We start from the raw sequence: 22,505 nt of genomic DNA on the forward strand, positions 1-22,505 counted from the left end.
ACGCCCCTTTTCAGGACCGGAAATTGAGACCCCTTCTCCCTCGGCTTCTCATTGGCCGGCACTAGCGCTTCCGGCCCGCCTTCTGGAAGCCGCCCGCAGGGCCGATCCGCCGGGTGCAAGCGGGGCTTGCAGTCACAGGGGCGAGTTGGTGGGAGGGCTGTCTCTGCCGGCTCCCCGCTCCTGAGGCTTTGTGACTTCCTGGGTGCGGTGGGGACCTGGGAGCGATCTTAACAGGCCCCGCATGTGACAGCGCCCCGCATGTCAAGGCCATGAGCGCATCGACAGGAAGGAGGCCCGAAGCAGCAGGACCCAGGGGTAGAGGGGCTCACAGACCCCGGGAACAGGTGCACGACCCCGCACCCCCGCCCAGGTGGGGGGCGCTGAGCACTTCCTCCCTGGGGGTGCGGGCGGCTGGCAGGGGGCTCGGCGGGCCACGCTGCTATTCGCCCTGGTCTCCGCAGGGTCTCTCAGGGCTCGGGGCGGGCTGCAGGACGGGGCCAGCACTGTGACTAGGTGCCCCCTCCGGGCTCTTTCAGGACCGGGATGTACAGTTGTCCAAGGCTCTGTCCTACGCCCTGCGCCACGGGGCTCTGAAGCTGGGGCTCCCCATGGGGGCCGGTGAGTGGGGGTCTTGGCAGCTGGCTGGGGGAGGGGTCGCTCCCCTGGAGGGTGTAGGCCTGCCTGTGAGTGCTCTCCCCCGAGGTTGCCAGCACCGTGCGGAGGTGGAACCATGCACATCACCACTTGCTGCAGAGCAAAGCAGGGCTGGCCAGGCAGCTCAGCTGGGATCAGGCTGCAGCCCCGGCCTGATAGAAACGGGCAATTGGCCCAAAATAAAGAGACTCAGTATGCGATTTATGAAGTTAGTAAGACAGCAATGTCTTCGTTTGTCTAAAGGCTTGTCCAGACCCACCCAGACCTTGCAGGCGGGCACACACCAAGCTGGAAGTCGGCCTGGTTTTTATGATTAAGGGTTTGAAACTACGCGGGTCCTCCTCTCATTGGAGACAAGGGCTCAGTCCCTTCCCGGTTGGCTAAGGGAGGGGGAAAAGGGCGGTGCACGGGGGAAGAACTCTGCTTTAAATCAGGAACTTGGTTTGCAGCACGTAATCTTCTTCTTCTTCTTTTGTAATATTTATTTATTTTCCCTTTTGTTGCCCTTGTTTTTTTATTATTGTTGTAGTTATTGTTGTTATTATTGATGTCGTTAGAGCAGTGAGAAATGGAGAGAGGAGGGGAAGACAGAGAGGGGGAGAGAAAGACACCTGCAGACCTGCTTCACCACCTGTGAAGCGACTCCCCTGCAGATGGGGAGCTGGGGACTCCAACCAGGATATTTCCACTGGTCCTTGTGCTTAGCGCCATGTGCGCTTAACCTGCTGTGCTACCACCTGACTCCCTCTTTTTTAAAAAAAAATATTTATTTATTCCCTTTTGTTGCCCTTGGCTTTTTTATTGTTGTTGTTGATGTCGTGGTTGTTGGATAGGACAGAGAGAAGTGGAGAGAGGAGGGGAAGACAGAGTGGGAGAGAAAGACACCTGCAGACCTGCTTCACTGCTTGTGAAGTGACTCCCCTGCAGGTGGGGAGCCGGGGCTCAAACCAGGATCCTTAAGCCAAGTCCTTGTGCCTTGCACCACGTGTGCTTAACCTGCTGTGCTACTACTACCCAACTCCCAGCTGTCTATCTTTCTCTCCCCCCTCTGTCTCCCCCCCCTCTACTTCTCTCTGTCGTATCCAACAACGACAGCAATAACAACAATAGTAAATAACAAGGGCAACAAAAAGGAAAAAAGATAGCCCCTAGGAGCAGTGGATTTATAGTGCAGGCACTGAGTTCCAGCGATAACCCTGGAGGCAAAAAATAAATAAATAAATAAATACACAAATGGCATGTGGACTGGGCGGTGGCAGTAGTGACTAAAGCACTGGACCGTTGGACTGGGAATCATGAGGTCCCAAGTTTGATCCCCAAAACATGTGCCAGATTGATGTGCTGGTTCTCTTACCCCTTCATTAACAAATACTTGGTTTCAGAAAAGTTATTATTGGCTGGGTGTTGGCACCTGATTGAGCTCACATGTTATAATGCACACGGACCTGGGTTCCAGTCCCTGGTCCACCTGCAGGGGGAAAGCTTTGGGAGTGTGGGAGTGGTGAAGCAGGGCTGCAGCTGTCTCTCTGTCTCTTTCTCTATCCCCACTACCCTCTCGATTTCTGGCTGTCTCTATCCAATAAATAAAGTTAATAAAAAAATTTAAAGATGAATTTAAAATTTTAATTAATTAAAAGTAAAATGAAAGGCACAGGGACAAACGCCAAGCCCCGTGCCTGGGCCGAGCCCCCGGCACAAGCCCAGCCCCTGAACACCACACACGCCCAGATGGCTTCGTGCCCCTGGACGCCCTCCTGCAGCGCCCACAGTTCCGAGGCTTCTCTGCGGAAGACGTGCAGCGTGTGGTGGACACCGACGCCAAACAGCGCTTCTCCCTGCGGCCTGGGGACCCCAGCACTGGACCTCTCATCCGGGCCAATCAGGGACACTCCCTGCAGGTGGGGGTGCTGAGCAACCCGTGGGAAAACTGGGGTGGGAGACCCCAAGGGTTAGGACGGTGCCCTGGGGGGAGATCTCACCTCCGCTCTCCCCATCCCAGGTGCCAGACTTGGAGCTGACCCCCCTGGAGACCCCACAGGCCCTGCCCCCGCAGCTGGTCCATGGCACATTCCGGCGGCACTGGCCCTCCATCAGGCTCAGCGGTCTGTCCTGCCGTGGGAGGACGCACATTCACCTGGCTGCGGGACTGCCCGGGGACCCGGGTGTCATCAGCGGTCAGTACCCACTGCCCACTCTGTTCAACCAGGCCCCTCCCTCCAGAGGCCAGAGCCTCTGTCCACGCCCTGGCTGCGTTCCCCTGCTCTCCCACCCACCTGCCCCCCAGGGCCGCCTGGGCCCCCCCTCCTCTCTCACCTGCCCTTCAGGGTCCCTAGACCCCAGCTCCTCTTGTCCCCACAGGCATGAGGCCAAGCTGCGAAGTGGCTGTGTTCATTGACGGACCCCTGGCCCTGGCAGGTGAGGCTGGACGCAGCAGGGGTGCCCTGAACCCTCACAGAGGCCGCACCTCACATCCTCCCACTCCCTCCACAGATGGGATCCCCTTCTTCCGCTCTGCCAATGGGGTGTTCCTGACTCCAGGGGACGCTGATGGCTTCCTGCTCCCCAAGTACTTCAAGGAGGCCCTGCAGCTTCGCCCTTCCCGTGAGCCTCGCCCCCATTCTGTGTCCTCTGTCCTGCCTCTCTGAGCGCTCAAACTCAGGGGTCACTCAAGCCCCCTTTCAGCATCTCCCGTGTGTAGCACTGTGATTCCACCACTCTTTTTAAAGATAAAAATTTTAATATATTTATTTATTGATTCCCTTTTGTTGCCCTTGTTTTATTGTTGTAGTTATTATTGTCGTTGTTATTAATGTCATTGTTGTTGGATAGGACAGGGAGAAATGCAGAGAGAGGAGGAGAAGATAGAGAGAGAGAGAGACACCACCAGACCTGCTTCACCACTTGTGAAGCGACTCCCCTGCAGGTGGGGAGCCGGGGGGTTCGATCCGGGATCCTTACACTGGTCCTTGCGCTTTGAGCCACCTGTGCTTAACCCGCTGCGCTACCACCCAACTCCCTTCTTTCCCCTGCAGGTGGAGAGCCTGGATTCTTATGCCGGTCCTTGCGCTTTGCACCACGTGCACTTAACCCATTGCGCTACTGCCCAACTTCCGTTTTTTGGGTTTTTTTTTTTTTTTTTAAGATTTTATTTATTTACTAGCGAGAAAGGAAGAGAGAAAGAACCACCAGACATCACTCTGGTACATGTGCTGCTGGGGATTGAATTCAGGACCTCATGCTTGAGAGTCCAGTGCTTTATCTACTGCACCACCTCCCAGATCACACTCATTCTTTTTTCTTTCTTTCTTGTTTTATATCAGATATGTGTGTATGTGTGTGTTTGGGGAGCACTACAGCACTGCCAGCCATTTGTGGAGCTTCTCCTGGTGCCACAGTGCTGCCATGTGATGCTGGGCCAGGGTTCCACCCTGGGCTGGCCGCCTGCATGCTCTAACAAGTGAGCTATCTTTGGCCCTCCAGCCAGCTCTTGTCTCTTTCTCAGGAAAGCCCCTCTCCTTGGCTGGTGATGAAGAGACGGAATGTCAGAGCGACCCCAAGCACAGCTCCAGAGGAAGAAAGTCGGTCCAGTAATAAAATATTTATTTAAGAAAAAGACACGTCAAACGTTGACAGGGAAGACTGCAGTTCCGAGACAGGAATGGGCTCCCTCTTAGCAGCGGCTGGGGGCCAGCAGTGAGGGCAGGCGTGGCGGGCCTGGCCACTAGATGAGGATGGGGAGCCCTCACTCCCTAGCCTGGTCCAGCGCGGCCCCTAGTCTGCAAAGCAGTGACAGTGACAGTGGCCATGCCTGCCTGGCACCTGCATGGTGAGGGTGTGGGCAGCGAGTCCTAGTGGGTGTGGGTCCTGCAGCGGCCGTGGCGGTGGTGAGAGGGGCGGCAGGGGGAAAGCCAGCCTCAGAAGGCCTCGTGACCCCCGGTGAGCTGCAGGAACAGGTCCTCGTCCAGCTCCTCGCCTCGGGCGCGCTCGCGCGTGGACAGGAAGATGTAGCCACCAATGTACTCGTGCACGATGCGGCAGCTGGCCGACACGCAGCTGAAAGCCACGTTGATGTGCTCCTCAAACTCAATGGCCACCTGCAGGGTGTGGCGGCTCGTGGGCGTGGCCTCGGCAAGCACCGCCCAGAGACAGACAGCCACGCCCCCAAACAATGGGCACCCCCCAGACCACGCCCATTTGACACAGAAGGCCCCGCCCACCTGCCGGATGTCCCAGTTGACATTCCACTGTCTCATGTTGCTGAAGCGCCAGGTCTTGACCACGTCGCCTACCGACAGGTCAATGCGGATCAGGCGGTTGTTGGCAATGCCCAGGATTTCATCCTTCCGGCTGCCCTTGAACCTGGACCCCAAGGAGAGTGTGAGCAGCCCCCCCCCCCAACAAACACACACCTACCCGCCCTGTGCGGGACAGCTGACAGGAGTCCCGGGCTCAAGAGCAGGCTGTGCAACCAGCCTGGAAGGTTCACCTGCCGGGCACCTGCCTGGCAGGCAAACAAGACGGCGGTCAGGGCAACAGCTGGTGGAGCTCAGGACCTGCTGCCACGGCGGTTAGACCCCAGGCGGCACAGGGACCAGAGTGGTGCTCTAGTTTTCTCTCTGACATGTGAAAGCTTATTTTATATGAAGTAAATAAAATAAATCTTGGGGGGACCAGGCAGTGGCACAGCGGGTTAAGCACACATGGCATGAAGCACAAGGACCGGTGCAAGGATCCCGGTTTGAGCCCCCACCTGGAGGAGAGTCGCTTCACAGGCGGTGAAGCAGGTCTGCAGGTGTCTCTCTTTCCCCCTCTCTGTCTTCCCCTCCTCTCTCCATTTCTCTGTCGTATCCAACAACAAAGACAACAATAATAACTACAATAATCAAACAACAAGGACAAAAAAGGAATAAATAAATAAGTATATTAAGGAAGTCAGGCGGTAGCACAGTGGTTAAGCACAGGTGGCTCAAAGCACAAGGACCGGAGTAAGGATCCCGGTTCAAGCCCCCGGCTACCCACCTGCAGAGGAGTCACTTCACAAGCAGTGAAGCAGATCTGCAGGTGTCTATCCCTCACCCTCTCATTTTTCCCCCTCTCCATTTCTCTCTGTCCTATCCAACAATGAAGACATCAACAACAATAATAACCACAACAATAAAACAACAAGGGCAACAAAAAGGGAAAATGAATAAATAAATATTTTTAAAAATAATAAGTATAGTAAAAAATAGTCTCCATAAACAAGAGCAACAAAAAGGAAAAAACAGCCTCCGGGAGCAGTGGATTCATAGTGCAGCAATAACCCTGGAGGCGATATACATAGTTCAAGCACCACCACAGCCAGAGCAAAGTAGTACTCTGGCCTCTCTGTCTCTTTCTCCTTAAAATTAAAAAAAAATTTTTTTTTTGTTGTTGTTCTTAGGCTGGGAACATAGTGGCTTAGGTAGAGAGATAGATTTTTTAATAAGTCTTTTAAAAATATTTATTTATTCCTTTTGTTGTCTTTGTTTTATTGTAGTTGTTGTTGTATAGGACAGAGAGAAATGGAGAGAGGAGGGGAAGACAGAGAGGGGGAGAGAAAGGTAGACACCTGCAGACCTGCTTCACCGCCTGTGAAGCAACTGCCCTGCAGGTGGGGAGCCGGGGGCTTGAACCAGGATCCTTACACCAGTCCTTGAGCTTAGCTCCATGTGAGCTCAACCTGCTGCACTACCCCTCGACTCCTGGAGCAACAGATTTTTATACCTAAGACTGAGGTCCCAAGTTCAGTCCCCAGCACCACCATAAGCCAGAGCTGAGCAGTGCTCTGGTGTTTAAAAACAGAGAGAGAGGGAGTCCGGCGGTAGTGCAACAGGTTAAGTGCAGGTGGCACAAAGCGCAAGTACCGGAGTAAGGATCCCGGTTTGAGTCCCCAGCTCTTCACCTGCAGGGGAGTCGCATCACAAGCTATGAAGCAGGTCTGCAGGTGTCTATCCTTCCCTCACCCTCTGTCTTCCCCTTCTCTCTCCATTTCTCTCTGTCCTATCCAACAACAATGACAGTGATAATAACAACAATGATAAACAACAAGGGCAACAAAAGGGAAAAAACAGCCTCCAGGAACAGTGGATTCATGGTGCAGGCACCGCGCCCCAGCAATAATCCTGGATACAAAAAAAAAAAAGTTCATTGCCTGAGAAATACAGGCTGAGAGCTCTAATCACCGTCACAGTATTTATCAGCATCAGGTGAACAGACCACGCCTCCAGTTGTCTGTACACCATCATCTGATGCCCCACTGCCAGCCTGTGCCAGCTTGGAAAGTGGGCACTCAGAAGGGCACTGTCTGTGACTGTGGCAGCTCCAGGGTCCCCTGCAGGGAAGGGACTTGGCAGAGCTGAGAAAGGAGCTGGGCCTCTCTGCTCCCACCTGGTCTGTCTCTTGTGGGGGTGCAGGATGGAGGGTGCCCTGGACCCGTTTACACTCAGGGGACAGGACGGGGCCCCGGTTGTGCCCCGCCAGGCAGGCACCAGGGCTCGGCCGGGGCTTGTACCTGACCGTGAAGTAGGAGATGCCAAAGTCAGGAAGAGACTGCCAGGCCTGGATGAAGCGCAGCTGGGCCTCCGAGAGCGAGAGCTGGGCCACGTTCTGGTGGGCTTCCAGGATGCGTGGGGTGAGCTGTGGGACTGTGTTGGTCAGTGGCCACCAGGCTCCCGGGACCCCACACCTGCCCTCCATGGAGGAGCCAGATGATGCCCAGCACGGGATCACCAGGAGCACAGTCAGCACTCAGAAGTGGGACCAGCAGACCCCCAGGTGAACAAGGCGACTGGACCATGACTGCTGGGGGGGGGCCCATCCTCAGGGACACAGGTGGGAGAGGAAATGAACAAGCCTGTGGCTTTCCAGGGGGATGCAGTCCTGGCTTTGAATCCCAGCACCACATGGGAACATCGTGGACAGCACTGGAGGAAGCTCCATGGACGATGGAGAGGTGCTGAGGTGTCTCTCCTCTCTGTGTGTGCCTGTCTCACCCTCTTCCTTCCCTCCCTCTCTAAAGTAAAAGATGAAAAACACCCACCATGGAGGTGGCTTGGCAGTGGTACTGTCACTGCACCCAGCCCCGGGCCCAGGTGGAAGCCCAGGAAGTTCCCAGACTCAGGGCCCCAGCCCCACCACCCACTCCCTCTGGCACCTGTTTGGCCTTCAACTTCCGCTGGTAGCGGGGTGCAACCAGGCCATAGGGGTTGAGGCTCTCAGTGGAGGCGTCTGGGCCCTGGGGGTGGCTTCCCGAGCCCCCGCTTGTGCGCTGCAGGCTGAGGAAGGCCAAGATGGCCTGCACCTCGCTGCTGTAGCTGCTGTCCGCCATGGTGCGGCCCTTGGACGCCAGTCTGCAGCCGGCCATCCAGCGGGCGTATTGCTGCTCCTGGGGAGACACAGGGCTCTGGCTCAGCCTCCGCCCCACTCTGGAAGTGGCCCCTGAATTCTCGGGTGGTGCTGAGGCAGCCGGGGGAAGGAGCAGAAATGGAGGCTGGGTGTGCTGTCTGCTCGCCGCCACTCACATCCTGACAGCGCAGGTGGATCTCACTCATGCCCTCCGGGGAGGGTACCAGGAGTTTGATACAGAACTTCTGGCCTGAGACGTTGACATCTGGGACCACCTCGCAGCCTAGAGGGAGAAGGGAGGGGTGGGTAGGTGGGGGCCCAGCCTGAGTGCCCTTCCAGAAGGTTGGCCCTGTATGTCAGGTGGGGACAAGGAGACAGGAGGGGAGAGGCCAAAATCCACTCTGCCACCCCTGCCCGAAATACCAGGCTCCGCCCCACCATGGCCATAGCCCCGCCCAAGACTATCAAGCCCCGCCCACCTGAGTTTTGGCCCCACCCCCGTCATGCCACTAGCCGTGCCCCTTCGCTAACCCCACCTCCAGACCCTCAACCCCGCCCCACTCGCAGCCCCGCCTTCGCCATTAGCCCCGCCCACCAACCCCAACAGCCACGCCCACTTGTTTTAGCCCCGCCCCTGTCACCCACCCTTGAGGTTGAGCTGCTGCACCGGGTCCCCTGGAGCCTCGTCCTGGCTCTTGTAGTAGGACAACGTGGTGTCCTTGAAGACCACCCAGTGCTGGCGGTACCCTTTCAGCGTCAGCTTCCGGGGCCTGCGGGGTGGCCGGGATATGTGAGGGGCAGCCCCCAAACCCCCGCGCCCCCCTAGCTGCCCACAGCCCCCGCCCCTCACCGGAAGATGCGCAGGTTGTCCTTGAGCTCCGGGATGGTGGTGAGGCTGTCCTGCGGAGGGCGGGAGTCAGGGGCCTGGGCCGGGCACCCCGCCCGCCCATCCTCCTGCCCTCCCGGGGTGGGGTCCCTCACCAGCACGTCGGTGGGCGCCGAGCCCTCCAGCTTCACCTCCAGGTTGTTGAGAGCCGCGTCCAGGTCGTCCAGCCCCGGGTCCGGGCCAGCCGGCTCACCCACCTCCCCGCTCTGGGACAGCTTGTTGACATGGTACTGGGGGGGGAGGAGGGGGTCACACAGCCGGGGGGCCCTAAGCAGGCAGCCGTCCCCCGGTATCCCCCCACCCCCTCCCACCCCCTGAAGCCCTGGGCACCTGCAGCGCCGCGAACACCATCATCTCCTCCTCCGTGCAGTCAATCTCCTCCAGCAGCAGGTCCCAGCGGGCCTGCTCGTACAGCTGGGTCAGCCGCACGGGGTCTGTCTGCGGCGGGGGACAGGGGGGCTCTAGGTCAGGTGTCACGCAGGGTCCCTCTCTGGGCCCTGACCCTGCAGGCCGAGGCTCTCAGCCCTGCCCTGTGCTGGCTTGCTTGCTTGCTTTATTTATTTATTTATTTTAGCTTCACCACTCAGGGCTGACTTTCACACAGAAATAGAGACGGGGTGGGGGGTTGGGGTCAAGCCGTAGCACAGAGGGTTAAGCTCACATGGTGTGAAGCACAAGGACCGGCTCCCCACCTGCAGAGGGGTCACTTCACGAGCAGTGCAGCAGGTCTGCAGGTGTCTGTCTTTCTTTCCCCCTCTCTGTCTTCCCCTCCTCTCTCCACTTCTCTGTCCTATCCAACAACAAAAACAACAGCAATAATAATAACCACAACAATGATGAAATAACAAAGGCAACAAAAGGGGAAAAAAAAAAGCCTCCAGGAGCATTGGATTCGTGATGCAAGCACTGAGCCCCAAGCAATAATTCTGGAGGCAAAGAAGAAAGAAAGAAATAGACAGGGGGCCAGGAGGTGGCGCACTAGGTTAAGCACACACATTACAGTGCACAAGGACCTGGGTTCAAGCCCCCAGTTTCCACCTGCAGGGGGAAAGATTCTCGAGTGGTAAAGCAGGGCTGTAGGTGTCTGTCTCTTTCCCTCTCTATCTCCCCCTCCCATCTCAATTTCTCTGTCTCTATCCAATAATAGATAAATAAAAAATCGAAAGAAATAAAAGGGCAGGGGTAGATAGCATAATGGTTATGCAAACAGACTCTCATGCCTGAGGATCAAAAGCCTCAGGTTCGGAAGTAGAGCGGGAGTGCAGCAGGGTAAGCTCAGGTGGTACAAAGCGCAAGGACCAGCATAAGGATCTCGCGGTTCGAGCCCCCGGCTCTCCACCTGCAGGGGGGTCGCTTCACAGGCGGTGAAGCAGGACTGCAAGTGTCTATCTTTCTCTCCTCCTCTCTGTCTTCCCCTCCTCTCTCCATTTCTCTCTGTCCTACCCAACAACAATGACATCAATAACAACTACAATAACAACAACAAAAAAACATTGAAAAAAGAAAAAAACCAAAGTTCCAGGTTCAATCCTCACACCACCATAAGCCAGAGCTGAACAGTGCTCTGGTTAAAAATTAATTAATTAATTTAAAAGAAAAGATTTATAAAAAGTTCTTTTAAAAATTCCAAGGGTCCTTTGGAAAATCAGGACATCTCCAGAAAGGAAACAAAGCAACAGGAGTAAGAATATATAGATATGTTAATTTTATTTCTTTGGGGTAGATACAGAGAGGAATTGAGAGGGAAGGGGAAGATAGAGGTGGAGAAAGACACCTGCAGCTTTGCTTCACCACTTGTGAAGCTATCCCCCTGCAGGTGGAGACCTGGGGCTGGACCCTCAGTCCTCAAGCACTGTCCTGTGTACAACTCAACCTGCTGTGCTACCACTTGGCCCCAAGAATAGGAAATATTACATGCTGAAAAGATAAATATGATTTTTTTCTTCTTCTTTCTTTGAAGAATTAATCCTGGAGACCTAACATTGACTCAGTTCCAAAAAATAAGAAACAAACAAACAAAAAAAAAAAAGGAACAGGATAGTGGAAAGGAGGAGAGAAGGAAACTATTCATAACACTGTGGACGTTTTTCCAGAACTAAAAGAACCAGACGCCAGCTCAGTGGGGTCTGAGCAGAAAAGCACCGGCCTCTCAGTGAAGGGAGGCTGCTCTGCCCAGACCAATGGCTGAAAAGGCTTCTCACACTCGGGGAAGGGGAAGGACTTTGGCACTCAGTTGCTCCTCCTCCCCGCCCAGAAAGAAAAGAAGGGTCATGGGTGGGAGGACTGAAAATGAAAATGGTAGCAGAGATGGGCACAGCAGGTAGAGCATGTGACTTGCATGAGGGAGGCCCTATATTTCCCCCAGTCCTGGAACCTTAGGGTGGGGCCCACTTTCCTGCATGCTTCTCTCAATTCATATCAAATAATATTGCACCCACCGATCGCAACCTAATCAACGCAACTAGTGCCACCCCAGCATGCTTCACTTCAGACTGTGTCCAGAGACTTCAGGTGTGGAATGACGACCCTTCAGCTTCATTACTCGGGTGAGACCTTTCCTTTCATAGGATTCTCTAATCCCATTCCAGGTGGTTCACTTCCTAACAAAGTCCCAAAACCTAGATATAGTCCAGGTACCCTGAGATAGAGCATATGTTCACACGTATCCATAAACTAGGGCAAAATATAGACCTGAAAGCAGAAGTACACAAGAGTCTGCAGACTGGGGGTGGGTGGGTGGGGAGAATACAGGACCTAGTGAGGGTTGTATTGTTATATGGGAAACTGGGGAATGTTATGCATGTACAAACTATTGTATTTACTGTTGAATGTAAAACATTAATTCCCCAATAAAGAAATAAAAAATAAAATAAAACAAAACACAAAAAAAAGAGTCTGCAGAGAGTCCCCCCCAACACTTCATCTGCACTATTCCAGCCTTTAGGTCCATGATTGTTCAACAATTTGTTTGGCTTTGTATGTTAACTCTCTTTTCAGCCACCAGGTCCCAGATGCCAGCATGATGCCGACCAGACTGACGACCCCACCAATATGTCCTGGAGCTCCGGTTCCCTAGAGACCCACCTTACTAGGGAAAGAGAGAGACAGACTGGGAGTATGGATCGACCAGTCAATACCCATGTTCAATTACACGGGGAAGCAATTACAGAAGCCGGACCTTCCACCTTCTGCAACCCACAACGACCCCTGGGTCCATGCTCCCAGAAGGATAGAGAAGGGGAAAACTATCAGGGGAGGGGATGGGATATGGAGATCGATCGGGTGGTGGAAACTGTGTGGAATTGTACCCCTCCTATCCTACGGTTTTGTTAATGTCTCCTTTCTTAAATAAATAATTAAATAATAATAAAAAACAACAACAAGGGCAACAAAAGGGGGGGAAGCAAATTAAAAAGAAAAAAAAAAAGATATGTTCAATATTTGCAGACCCATGGCCAAGAGACATGAAAACAAAAGTAAATAAATGAGAGTCGAGGTGGTGCACCCAGTTGACTTTACAAATCACCATGCTCAAAGACTCAGGTTCAAGTCCCCTTGGTGGCCCCTTGGCAGCCAGGCAGTGGTGCACCCAGATAAGTGCACATATCAGCAAGCGTGTGGGCCTGAGTTCCAGCCCTCTGCTCCCCACCTGAGGGAAGACGCTTCAGGAGCAGTGAAGCAGGTCTGCATGTCTCTCTCCCTCTCTCCCTCCACCTCCCCTCAATTACTCTCTTTCCTACAGAATAAAATGGAAAAGAGATGAAGACAGCCACCAGATGGTTTCACGCATATGTGGCATCTAGAGATCTGATGTACATGAACTTGCCCAAAACAAAAACAAACAAACATAGAAGTAAGTCAACTGTTTTTAAGACTTGTGAGAACTCCGGTGTTTATCTTTGGGAGGTGGGAGCATAGGAACACCAAATTCTGGTGGTGGGTGTGGTGTGGAGCTATACCCTGTCATCCTACAATCTTGTAACCCACTATTAATCACAAATAAAAATGAAAATAAATAAATAAAATATTGGGGCTGATATCTGCCCAGCCCCCTCTGGTCTGGGAGGTGGTGCAGTAGACAAAGCACTGGACTCTCAAGCATGAGGTCCTGAGTTCAATCAGTAGCACGAGTACTAAAGTGGTGCTCTGTCTCTCTCTCCTCCTTTCTCATTAATAAATAAATAAAACGGGAGTCAGACGGTAGTGCAGAGAGTTAAGCGCAGGTGGCACAAAACACAAACCGGCATAAGGATCCCGGTTCGTTCGAGCCCCCAGCTCCTCACCTGCAGAGGAGTCGCTTCACAGGCGGTGAAGCAGGTCTGCAGGTATCTGTCTTTCTCTCCCCCTCTCTGTCTTCCCTTCCTCTCTCCATTTCTCTCTGTCCTATCTAACAACTACATCAACAACAACAACAATAATAACTACAACAACAATAAAACAACAAGGGCAACAAAAGGGAATAAAAAATAAATTTAAAAAGAAAGAAAGAAAACATTATGAATTCCAAGAAAAATTTGGCCAAGAAAGGAAGTATGGTTTCTCTGTGGCCGCACTGAGAACACTATTTATATGGTTACTATTTACAGTCCCGGTCAAGTTACTTTGACTAAAAGCCATAACTCAGTCATGTACCATTTACACAGGCACAGAGACATTCATGTGGGGGCGGGGAACAGGGTAGAAGACCTGCCTCTCCCACTGTCACTGAGGGAGGGAGGGAGGGAGGGAGGCAGTGGGGAGGTCGGTCGGGCGGCAGTCTCTACACACGTCACAGTCATGGAGAAGTAAACACCAGGAGGCTGAGCATCGTCTCCGGGGAGCAGGAATCTGGGCTAAAGGGGGCTTGGGACCTTGTTCCCATTATTCCAAAGCAGTTGCAGGCCTGAGGGTTCAGGATGGACAAGCCTGAGGCCCCAAGTTCCAGTCCCGGCATCTCATATGCCAGAGATGACCTGCAACCCCCTTCTCTCTTTCTCTCCTGCGCCTTAAAACATAAATGCATAATTAATAAATATTTAGAAACACACACACACACACACATACACACCTTACTTGGGACTGGGCAGTGATGCATCTAATAAAATGTACATGTCACACACAAGGACCAGGGTTCAAGTCCCCAGGCCCCACCTGCAGGGAGGGGAGAGTTTCTTGAGCAATGGAATAGAGCTGCAGGTGTCTCTCTTTCCTTCACCACTTTTTTTTTTAATTTCTCTGTCTCTATGAGAAAGGAGGGAGAAGAAAGAAGGGGGGTAGGGGGAAGGCCACCAGGAGTGGTGGAGACATTATGCAGGCATCAAGTCTGATGATAACCCTGGTGGCAAAAAAAGAAAAGAAAAGCCTCCACGCTTAGGTTATTTCACTCTTCACGAGCGGCGAAGCAGGGCTGCAGGTGTCACTCTCTCTCTCTGTATCTCTCCCCACCACTTTCAGTTTCTTTCTGTCTGTATCCAACAATTAAAAAAAAAAAAAAAGGAAGCGGCAGCCCTTAGGCACTGCAGTGTAGGTGTTGTGGGTGGGTGGACAGAAGCACAGATGGACTGACGCCTGGCTTCTTGAGCCCCCCCCCCCCCCAAAGAGCGCAGGCACCCACCTTGGGGTCCAGGTCGAAGAAGCTGTAGTACTTGAAGCGCAGCCAGAGCGTGTCCCCCGCCTGGATGCCCTGCTGCATGAGGCACCGGGAGGAGTCCAGCCACCTGGGCAGGGGCAGGGGCGGGGGCAGGGGGTCAGGGCTGAGCCAGGCCGTGCAGGCAGGCTGGAGGGGGGGGGGGGCGAGGCGGGCGCACCCACCGGCTGTGCAGCTGGGTCTTGTCGGCCAGCGAGCCGGGCCGGGGCAGGCGCTGCAGCAGCTGCGGGTCAGGCGGCGGCTGCGGGCGGCTGAGCACGTGGTAACAGGCCTCGGCTTGCGCGCTGTCGGAGAAGTGGGCCGGCATCCCCCGGAAGAGCGCGGGCGCCACGCCTGCGGGAGGCAGGGGCAGTCGGACCCGCGCCGTCGCCAGGTCTGGCCTGGTGGGGTCTGGGCCATGGGTGTGCAGCCCCGGGACACCCCCTGCATCCTTCCATATACGGCCCATGCTCATCCCCTGCACCTTGCAGCCCCTGGCCCACGCGCAGTCCATGCACCCCTGCATCCCAGGCCCAGGCCTACCCCATGCATGTCCCAACCTCCCCCTAGCCCCTGGCCCCCGCGCAGTCCATGCACCCCTGCATCCCAGGCCCATGCCCACCCCGTGCATGTCCCCAACCTCCCCCCAGCCCCTGGCCCATGCGCAGTCCATGCACCCCTGCATCCCAGGCCCATGCCCACCCCGTGCATGTCCCCAACCTCCCCCTAGCCCCTGGCCCACGCGCAGTCCATGCACCCCTGCATCCCAGGCCCATGCCTACCCCATGCATGTCCCAACCTCCCCCTAGCCCCTGGCCCACGAGCAGTCCATGCACCCCTGCATCCCAGGCCCATGCCCACCCCGTGCATGTCCCCAACCTCCCCCCGGCCCCTGGCCCACACTCAGTCCATGCACCCCTGCATCCCAGGCCCAGCCCGTGCATGTCCCCAACCTCCCCCCAGCCCCTGGCCCACACTCAGTCCATGCACCCCTGCATCCCAGGCCCAGGCACACCCCCTGCACCCCCCCATCCCCGGCCCATGCTCACCCCCAGCCAGGACGACCTTGGTGAGGTCAAAGACCTCCTCTTCTGGCTCCTTCTCCTTCTTCTTCTTTTCCTTCTTCTCAGGAGCCCGCAGCAGGGACAGCTCCTCTGGGTGCCGGATGCCTGCGGGGAGCCAGGCCTCAGCAGTGGAGCCAGGGCTGCCCTGGGGTGGGGGGCTTGGGCAGGGAGGGGGACTCACTAAGCAGGCGGCAGATGGCGGCCACGGCCTGGAAGAGCGGCTTGGAGAAGCTGGCGCGCAGGCGGACGGCTCGGCGGTTGGGCAGCCGGAGCAGCACCGGCCGGTGCTGGGGCCCAAAGAAGAGGCGGGCATCGGCCAGGATGCCATATTTGTCCAGCGTCCAATGCGTCTGCAGTAGCCACCGCCGCTTCTGCTCCCACCAGATGGCGTGGTCCGACCAGTCCTGCTTGCGGTCTGTGGGGGGTACGGGGCGCAAGGGTGGGCGCCCTGCAGCCTCGGGGACCCCTGACCAGCGTACCTCACCGCAGCACCGAGCAGCGCAGAGATCCTGGGCCGGTGAGGCCCCCACCCCTCCTCAGCCCAGGCCAAGGGTTCTGGGCCCCCCCGGCAGGCTGTCCCTTCCTGTCTACTGTGTCACTTCCTGGGGGAGCCCCCAGCCCAGCAGCCAGGTCTTAGTAATCTCACTTGCACCTCCAGTCCATGCGATGCCCACCCACCCCCACACAGCACCTCAGCCACCCCATTCCTGTTAGTGACAACTGTCTTCAGTGTCCCAGGGAGATGGGCAGTAGAGGCCACATGCATGCTTATATATTTATTTTATTTTCCCTTTTTGTTGCCCTTGCTTTGTTGTTGTTATAGTTATTATTGTTGTTGTTATTGATGTCACCGTTGTTATATAGGACAGAGAGAAATGGAGAGAGGAGGGGAAGACAGAGAGGGGGAGAGAAAGACAGACACCTGCAGACCTGCTTCACCACCTGTGAAGTGACTCCCTTGCAGGTGGGGAGCCGGGGGCTCGAACCAGGATCCTTACTCCCGTCCTTGTGCTCTGGTGCACTTAACCTGCTGCGCTACCACCCGACTCCCTTATATATTTATTTACACACACACACACACACACACACACACACACACACACACACACACACACTTCTTTCTATTTTATTTGATAGGACAGAGAGAAATTGAAAGTGGAGGTGGAGACAGAGAGACACCTGCAGCCTTGCTTCACTGCTCATGAAGCTTCCCCACCATGGATGGGGGCAGGGGTCCAGGATTTCTAAGCATGTTACTGTGTGTGCTCCACAAAGTGCACCATGCCTAGGTCCCTATACACACATGCACACAGCCACACACACACAAGTATTTTTTTTGCCTCCAGGGTTATTGCTGGGGTTCGGTGTCTGCACCACAAATCCACTGCTCCTGGAGGCTTCCCCCCCTTTAGTTGGCCTTGTTGTTTTATTGTTGTAGTTATTATTGTTGTGTTATTGCTGCCGTTGTTGGATAGGACAGAGAGAAATCGAGAGAGGAGGGGAGGACAGAGAGGGGGAGAGGAAGACAGACACCTGCAGACCAACTTCACCACCTGTGAAGCGACTCCCCTGCAGGTGGGGAGCCGGGGGCTTGAACCAGGATCCTTATGGCGGTCCATGCACTTCATGCCATGTGCGCTTAATCTGCTGTGCTACCACTCGACACCCCACATATATGATTTTTTGTAAACTATCTTATTTATTTTTTAAAAAATATTTATTCATTTTCCCTTTTTGTTGCCCTTGTTTTTTTTATTGTTGTAATTATTATTGTTGTTGTTGATGTCTTCATTGTTGGATGGGACAGAGAGAAATGGAGAGAGGAGAGGAAGACAGAGAGGGGGAGAGAAAGACAGACACCTGCAGACCAGCTTCACCGCTTGTGAAGCGACTCCTCTGCAGGTGGGGAGCCAGGGGCTTGAACCGGGATCCCTACGCCAGTTCTTGCGCTTTGTGCCACCTGCGCTTAACCGCTGCACTACAGCCCGACTCCCAACTATCTTTTTTTTTTTTTAAAGATTTTATTTATTTATTTATTAATGAGAAAGATAGGAGGAGAGAGAAAGAATCAGACATCACTCTGGCACATATGCTGCCGGGGATCGAACTCAGGACCTCCTGCATGAGAGTCCAAAGCTTTATCACTGCGCCACCTCCCAGACCACTTAAATTATCTTTATTAATTAGAGGCAGACAGAAATCGAGAGGGAAGGGGTGATAGAAAGGGAAAGGGAAGAGAGACACCTGCAGCCCTGCTTCACCTACAGGTGGAGACCAGGGGCTTGAACCCAGGTCCTTGCGCATTGTAACATGTGCGCTCAACCAGGTGCACCACCATCCGGCCCTGTAATTTTTTTTTTTTTTTTACTGGAGCACTGCCCAGCTCTGGCTTATGGCGGTGTCGGGGATTGAACCTGGGACTTGAGAGCCTCAGGCATGAAAGTCTCTTTGCATAACCATTATGCTATACCCCCACCTGCCCAGCAATTTTTTTTTTTTAGATTTTATTTTATTAATGAGAAAGATAGGAGGAGAGAGAAAGAACCAGACATCACTCTGGCACATGTGCTGCCGGGGATCGAACTCAGGACCTCATGCTTGAGAGTCCAAAGCCTTATCACAGCGCCACCTCCCGGACCACCAGCAATTTTTAAAAAAATATTTTTATATTTATTTATTTTCCCTTTTTGTTGCCCTTGTTGTTTTTCATTGTGGTTGTTGCTGATGTCGTCGCTTTTAGTAGGACAGAGAGAAATGGAGAGAGGAGGGGAAGACGGGGGGAGGGGGAGAAAGACAGACACCTGCAGACCTGCTTCAGCGCCTGGGAATCGACTCCCCTGCAGGTGGGGAGCCGGGGGCTCGAACCGGGATCCTTACTCTGTTCCTTGCGCTTTGTGCCGTGTGAACTTAACCCGCTGCACTACCGCCTGACTCCCTGTAATTTTTTTTTTAAACCTGACTTTGTGGAAGTCGGGCGGTGGCGCAGCAGGTTAAGCGCACGTGGCGCAAAGCACAAGGACCGGCACAAGGATCCCGGTTCGAGCCCCCGGCTCCCCACCTGCAGGGGAGTCGCTTCACAGGCGGTGAAGCAGATCTGCAGGTGTCTGTCTTTCTCTCCCTGTCTCTGTCTTCCCCTCCTCTCTCCATTTCTCTCTGTCCTCTCCAACAACAAGGACATCAATAACAACAATAATAACCACAACAGTGTTAAACAACAAGGGCAACAAAAGGGAAAATAAATAAATAATCTTATATAAAAAAAAAAAAGCGCCTGACTTTGTGCCTGTGTGGTTCCAATGCTTCCAGTGGCCTTTTTTTTTTTTTTTTTTTAGCAGAGCAGTACTCAGCTCTGGCTTAGGGAGCTTCTGGGGATTCAACTTGGGACCTTTATGCAAGTCTCTGTGCATAATCACTATGCCATCTCCCTAGTCCCATCTTCTTTTTTAAACAGAAAGGGAGGAGAGAGACAACGATGGAGAGAGAGAGAGAGAGAAGGAAGGAAAACACCCCAGCGCTGGGGGCCAGGCAGTGGCTCACCTGGTTAAGCTCACACATCACCAGTCTCTAGGACCCAGGTTTGAACCCCCGCTCCCCACCCGCAAGGGGAACACTTGGTGAGCACGTGAAGCAGATCTGCAGCTGTCTTTCTCTCTCTCTTCTCTATCGCCCCATCCCTCTCATTTTCTTCTCTGTCCTGTCAAATAAAAAGGAAAAGAAAAAAGAAAGGAAGGGTGGGGGTGACAGTATAACGGCTCTGCAAACAGACTCTCATGCCTGAGGCTCCAGAGTCCCAGGCTCAGTCCCCCACACCACCAGAAGCCAGAGCTGAGCAGGGCTCTGGGGTTTCTGCGTCTCTCTCTGTCTGCATCTCTCTCAAAAATAAAATAAATATTTAAAAAAAAAAAAAGGAAAGGAAGGAAGGAAGGGAAAAAGTAATGGCCGTCGGGAGGATGGATTCTTAGTACAGGCACCAGCACCAGCAGCGACCCTGGTGGCAAGAGAATGGGGGCGGGGCAGGTGCCGGTGCGCCTGGTTAAGCAGACCCTTTACGGTGCACAAGGACCCAGGTTCAAGTCCCTGGTCCCCACCTGCAGGGGGGAAGCTTCATGAGTGGGGAAGCGGCTGCAGGTGTCTCCTTGTCTTTCCCTCTCTACCTCCTCCTTCCGTCTCCATTTTTCTTTATATATATATATATATTTTAATACTTATTTCCTTTTTTGTTGCCCTTGTTGTTTTATTGTTGTAGTTATTATTGATGTCATTATTGTTGGATAGGACAGAGAGGAATGGAGAGAGGAGGGGGAGAGAAAGACAGACACCTGCAGCTCTGCTTCTCCGCCTGTGAAGCGACTCCCCTGCAGGTCCCTGTGCCGGTCCTTGCGCTTGGCGCCACGTGCGCCTAACCCGCTGCGCCACCGCCCGGCTCCCCTGTCTCCATTTTTCTGTCTCTATTCAATAGTAAATACACAAATAAATACGTAATTTAAAATGAAAAGAAATCGCACGGCAGCACCATTCCATCCTCTGTGGAGTTTCCCCTTGGTGCTGTGCATGGTGCTCCCATGTAGTAGTGCTGGGACTCGAACCCAGGTCCTCTCAAATGGTAAAGCTGCACTCTCTCTGTCCGTGGCCTTGTGGTTCCTATGGTCGACTTTATTCTTGTGCTGGGATCGGACCCAGGGCCCCTATGCCACCCCCTCTGGACTCAACTGGACACAGGGTGTGTCCCTCGCTTTGGGCTGCGGCCAGTGCCCTGAGGACACCCAGGACTTCCCTTTGGGGTACCAGGCCCTGCCCCCAGGCCTGTCTCCCAGGGCCCTCGGTTCCCCACTTCTGCTTTCACAGCCTCCCTGGACCCTTCTGGAAACTGCGCTCACACCCCAGTGGCGTGGACAGCTGTGGGGCGTCCTTCCCAGGCCTCTGCGCGGGTGGCTGGGCTGAGGAGGCCTGTGTCCCCCAGGCCCGCGGCTCCCGGCTGGACTATGGGGGGGGGCCCTAGCTTCCTTCCAGGCCTAGCTATCGGGGTGCGCCTGCTGTGCCCCCAGGAAGGGCCGCCCCCACCTGCACCCCCGCAGGGCAGGGCCATGTTGAGCGTGTCACCAGTCCTGCCCGGCTGATACCACAGGCTCCAGTGCTGTAACTTCCTGTGGGGGCAGGGCTGCCACCAGCCTGCATGGGCTTCCGCCCCAGGGGATGGGGAGAGGGTGCAGGCCCCCAGGGGCCCCCTCCCGCCCCCCACCTCACCAGGAAGGCCCGTCCTGGGCCCTGGATGGGTGGCCAGGGCTGCTCTACTCCGTGGGGGCTGACTGAGCAGAAGCTGCGGGAGTGGGAAGGTGCGAGAGAGGGGAAGTAGGGGACCATCATGTTTGGAACCCCATGATTAAGTGGGGCCTGAGTCACCGGCGGCGTGGCGGCGGGCGGCAGTTATCGGGGAGTCGCAGGGCCAGGCGGAAGCGGGGCGACAGCCACTCACTGATCTCCTCCACGATCTTCAGGAGCACCCCGCCGATGTGCGACTCGCCCGTGACTCGGAGGGTCACCGACTGGGCCTCGGGGTCCTCCTCGCCCACAAACACCCGCAGCTCCCAGGACGAGTCAATGTAGTCCCCGGTGGCCGTCTTCATGCCCGCCATGGCTGTGGGCTGGGGGGACGGGAGGTGGGCCCAGTGAGGGGGCACCAGAGGAGCAGCGGGGCTGAAGCTAACGCAGGGAAAGGGGGACCCCAGTGGCCCCTGCCACCCCAGCCCACTGTCTCATACTGAGACCCCCCCATCCGCTCAGTCGGAAGGGGTTCACGCCAGCCCTCTGGTCAGCAGAGTGGGGTATGGCCTGTTGCTCCCCAGCCCAGGGTTCGCCCCATGCATGCAGACTGACAGTCTCCATGGCGGGCTGGGACCAGCTCACTGGGAAGTGGAGGGGTGCGGGAAGGTGAGAAGAGGGGTCCTACCTGGGGCCGGGTGCTGCAGGGGAGCGTCAGCCTGAGCACCTGCAGGCCAGGAGCTTCCTTCTGAGGGGACCCAGGCCTTATCAGGCGTGGCGGGTGGGCGGGCTCAGCCCCTCCCCAGGGCGGGAGGGAAGGCTGACTGGTTGGTTGGCTCAGGAAGTAATGTGGTAGGAAGGCTCTGTGGGTTCCAGGTCCACCCCCCACCCCACCCCAACACAGGAAGTGAGCACCTAGCGCTCCCAGAAGGGGTCCTTGTGCATTTGGAGGCAAGTGGGGCTTGGTCAGGACTGGGTGCTGTTGGTTCCTGCCGGGGTCTAGCTGGGCAGGGCGGGTCCAGTGGGGGACAGAGCCAGGTCCTTAGGAAGCTGGCAGCTCAAGCCCGCAGATGCCTGGGCACCCTGGCACGCTGGCAGGTGATAAGGGCTCTGTCACCATGGGCAGCACAGGGGACAGCTGGGTACAAAGCGGCCCCAACTGGCCAGCTGTCAGCTTTGCATGTGCCCACCGCCCACTCTGACGTTCACTCCTGCAAGCCCCTGCAAGCCCCCACTCGGCGGCTTGGGTGGGCTGGCTTCCTGGTGAGCGGCATGGGCTTATATAGGAGGCTGTGGCCTAGGGAGGGGAGCCTGGGGGCACGTGGCAGGAGGGGGGAGAAGCCATTTCTCACACAAGCCCAGGCACAGCAAGTGTGGCCAGTGGCTTGGCCTCTGCCACCTCACATCCCCACCCAGAAGCGACTCTTGGAGCATCGGCAACGCCTCCTCGGGGCGATGCCTGAGAGGTGAGGGTTGGCAGGCAGCTGCCAGGCCCGCGTGTATTTGCACTTCTCCGCTGAGGAGCATGAGCCCTCTCCACCCCATCTCCATCTGAACCCCATCAGGTGCTGCTCTGGGCAGGGGCCTGTGGCCACTCCCGGGGCCACAGCACCACCTAGCGACCACCCAGTGAAGCTGAGGAACCAAGACCACAGCCTCGCCCCATGGCCCC

General features: G+C 55.3%; 2 protein-coding genes across 5 annotated transcripts; one reads left to right on the top strand and one right to left on the bottom strand.

Annotated features, from left to right (window-relative positions):
* Positions 1-43: 43 nt before the first annotated feature.
* Positions 44-4,267, top strand: TRPT1 (tRNA phosphotransferase 1). Of its 3 annotated transcripts, none has more exons than XM_060176166.1 (7): positions 44-365; positions 534-618; positions 2,383-2,552; positions 2,654-2,828; positions 3,013-3,069; positions 3,145-3,255; positions 4,157-4,267. In XM_060176166.1, the coding sequence occupies exons 1-7, from the start codon at positions 270-272 to the stop codon at positions 4,243-4,245; spliced, it is 783 nt and encodes a 260-aa protein (XP_060032149.1). In that variant the 5' UTR covers positions 44-269; the 3' UTR covers positions 4,246-4,267. The 3 variants fall into 3 exon arrangements, with proteins under 3 accessions (XP_060032149.1, XP_007518612.1, XP_060032150.1); XM_007518550.3 differs by having other exon boundaries at positions 60-344; positions 537-618; XM_060176167.1 differs by having other exon boundaries at positions 60-315; positions 537-618.
* On the bottom strand, positions 4,234-21,643 carry FERMT3 (FERM domain containing kindlin 3). Of its 2 annotated transcripts, none has more exons than XM_007518553.3 (15): positions 21,522-21,643; positions 21,048-21,209; positions 15,756-15,989; positions 15,560-15,679; positions 14,696-14,864; positions 14,499-14,601; positions 9,236-9,343; positions 9,001-9,135; positions 8,870-8,919; positions 8,665-8,789; positions 8,196-8,302; positions 7,829-8,059; positions 7,187-7,311; positions 4,872-5,013; positions 4,234-4,748 (listed from the first exon to the last, which is right to left on the bottom strand). In XM_007518553.3, the coding sequence occupies exons 2-15, from the start codon at positions 21,205-21,207 to the stop codon at positions 4,569-4,571; spliced, it is 1,989 nt and encodes a 662-aa protein (XP_007518615.1). In that variant the 5' UTR covers positions 21,208-21,209; positions 21,522-21,643; the 3' UTR covers positions 4,234-4,568. The 2 variants fall into 2 exon arrangements, with proteins under 2 accessions (XP_007518615.1, XP_060032146.1); XM_060176163.1 differs by having other exon boundaries at positions 21,048-21,216; positions 21,522-21,538.
* Positions 21,644-22,505: the final 862 nt, after the last annotated feature.

This window comes from Erinaceus europaeus, chromosome 17 (assembly GCF_950295315.1).
Source record: "Erinaceus europaeus chromosome 17, mEriEur2.1, whole genome shotgun sequence".
NCBI classification, from domain to species: domain Eukaryota; kingdom Metazoa; phylum Chordata; class Mammalia; order Eulipotyphla; family Erinaceidae; genus Erinaceus; species Erinaceus europaeus.

Coding starts and splice junctions, on each gene's coding strand:
- FERMT3 (XM_007518553.3), bottom strand. CDS start 21,207: ATGGCGGGCATGAAGACGGCCACCGGGGACTACATTGACTCGTCCTGG. Junction 15,990..21,047: donor GAAGATCGTGGAGGAGATCA/GTGAGTGGCTGT, acceptor TACCCCCCACAG/ACCGCAAGCAGGACTGGTCG. Junction 8,303..8,664: donor GCAGCAGCTCAACCTCAAGG/GTGGGTGACAGG, acceptor TTCTCCCTCTAG/GCTGCGAGGTGGTCCCAGAT.
- TRPT1 (XM_060176166.1), top strand. CDS start 270: ATGAGCGCATCGACAGGAAGGAGGCCCGAAGCAGCAGGACCCAGGGGT. Junction 366..533: donor TGCACGACCCCGCACCCCCG/CCCAGGTGGGGG, acceptor TCCGGGCTCTTT/CAGGACCGGGATGTACAGTT. Junction 2,553..2,653: donor ATCAGGGACACTCCCTGCAG/GTGGGGGTGCTG, acceptor TCCCCATCCCAG/GTGCCAGACTTGGAGCTGAC.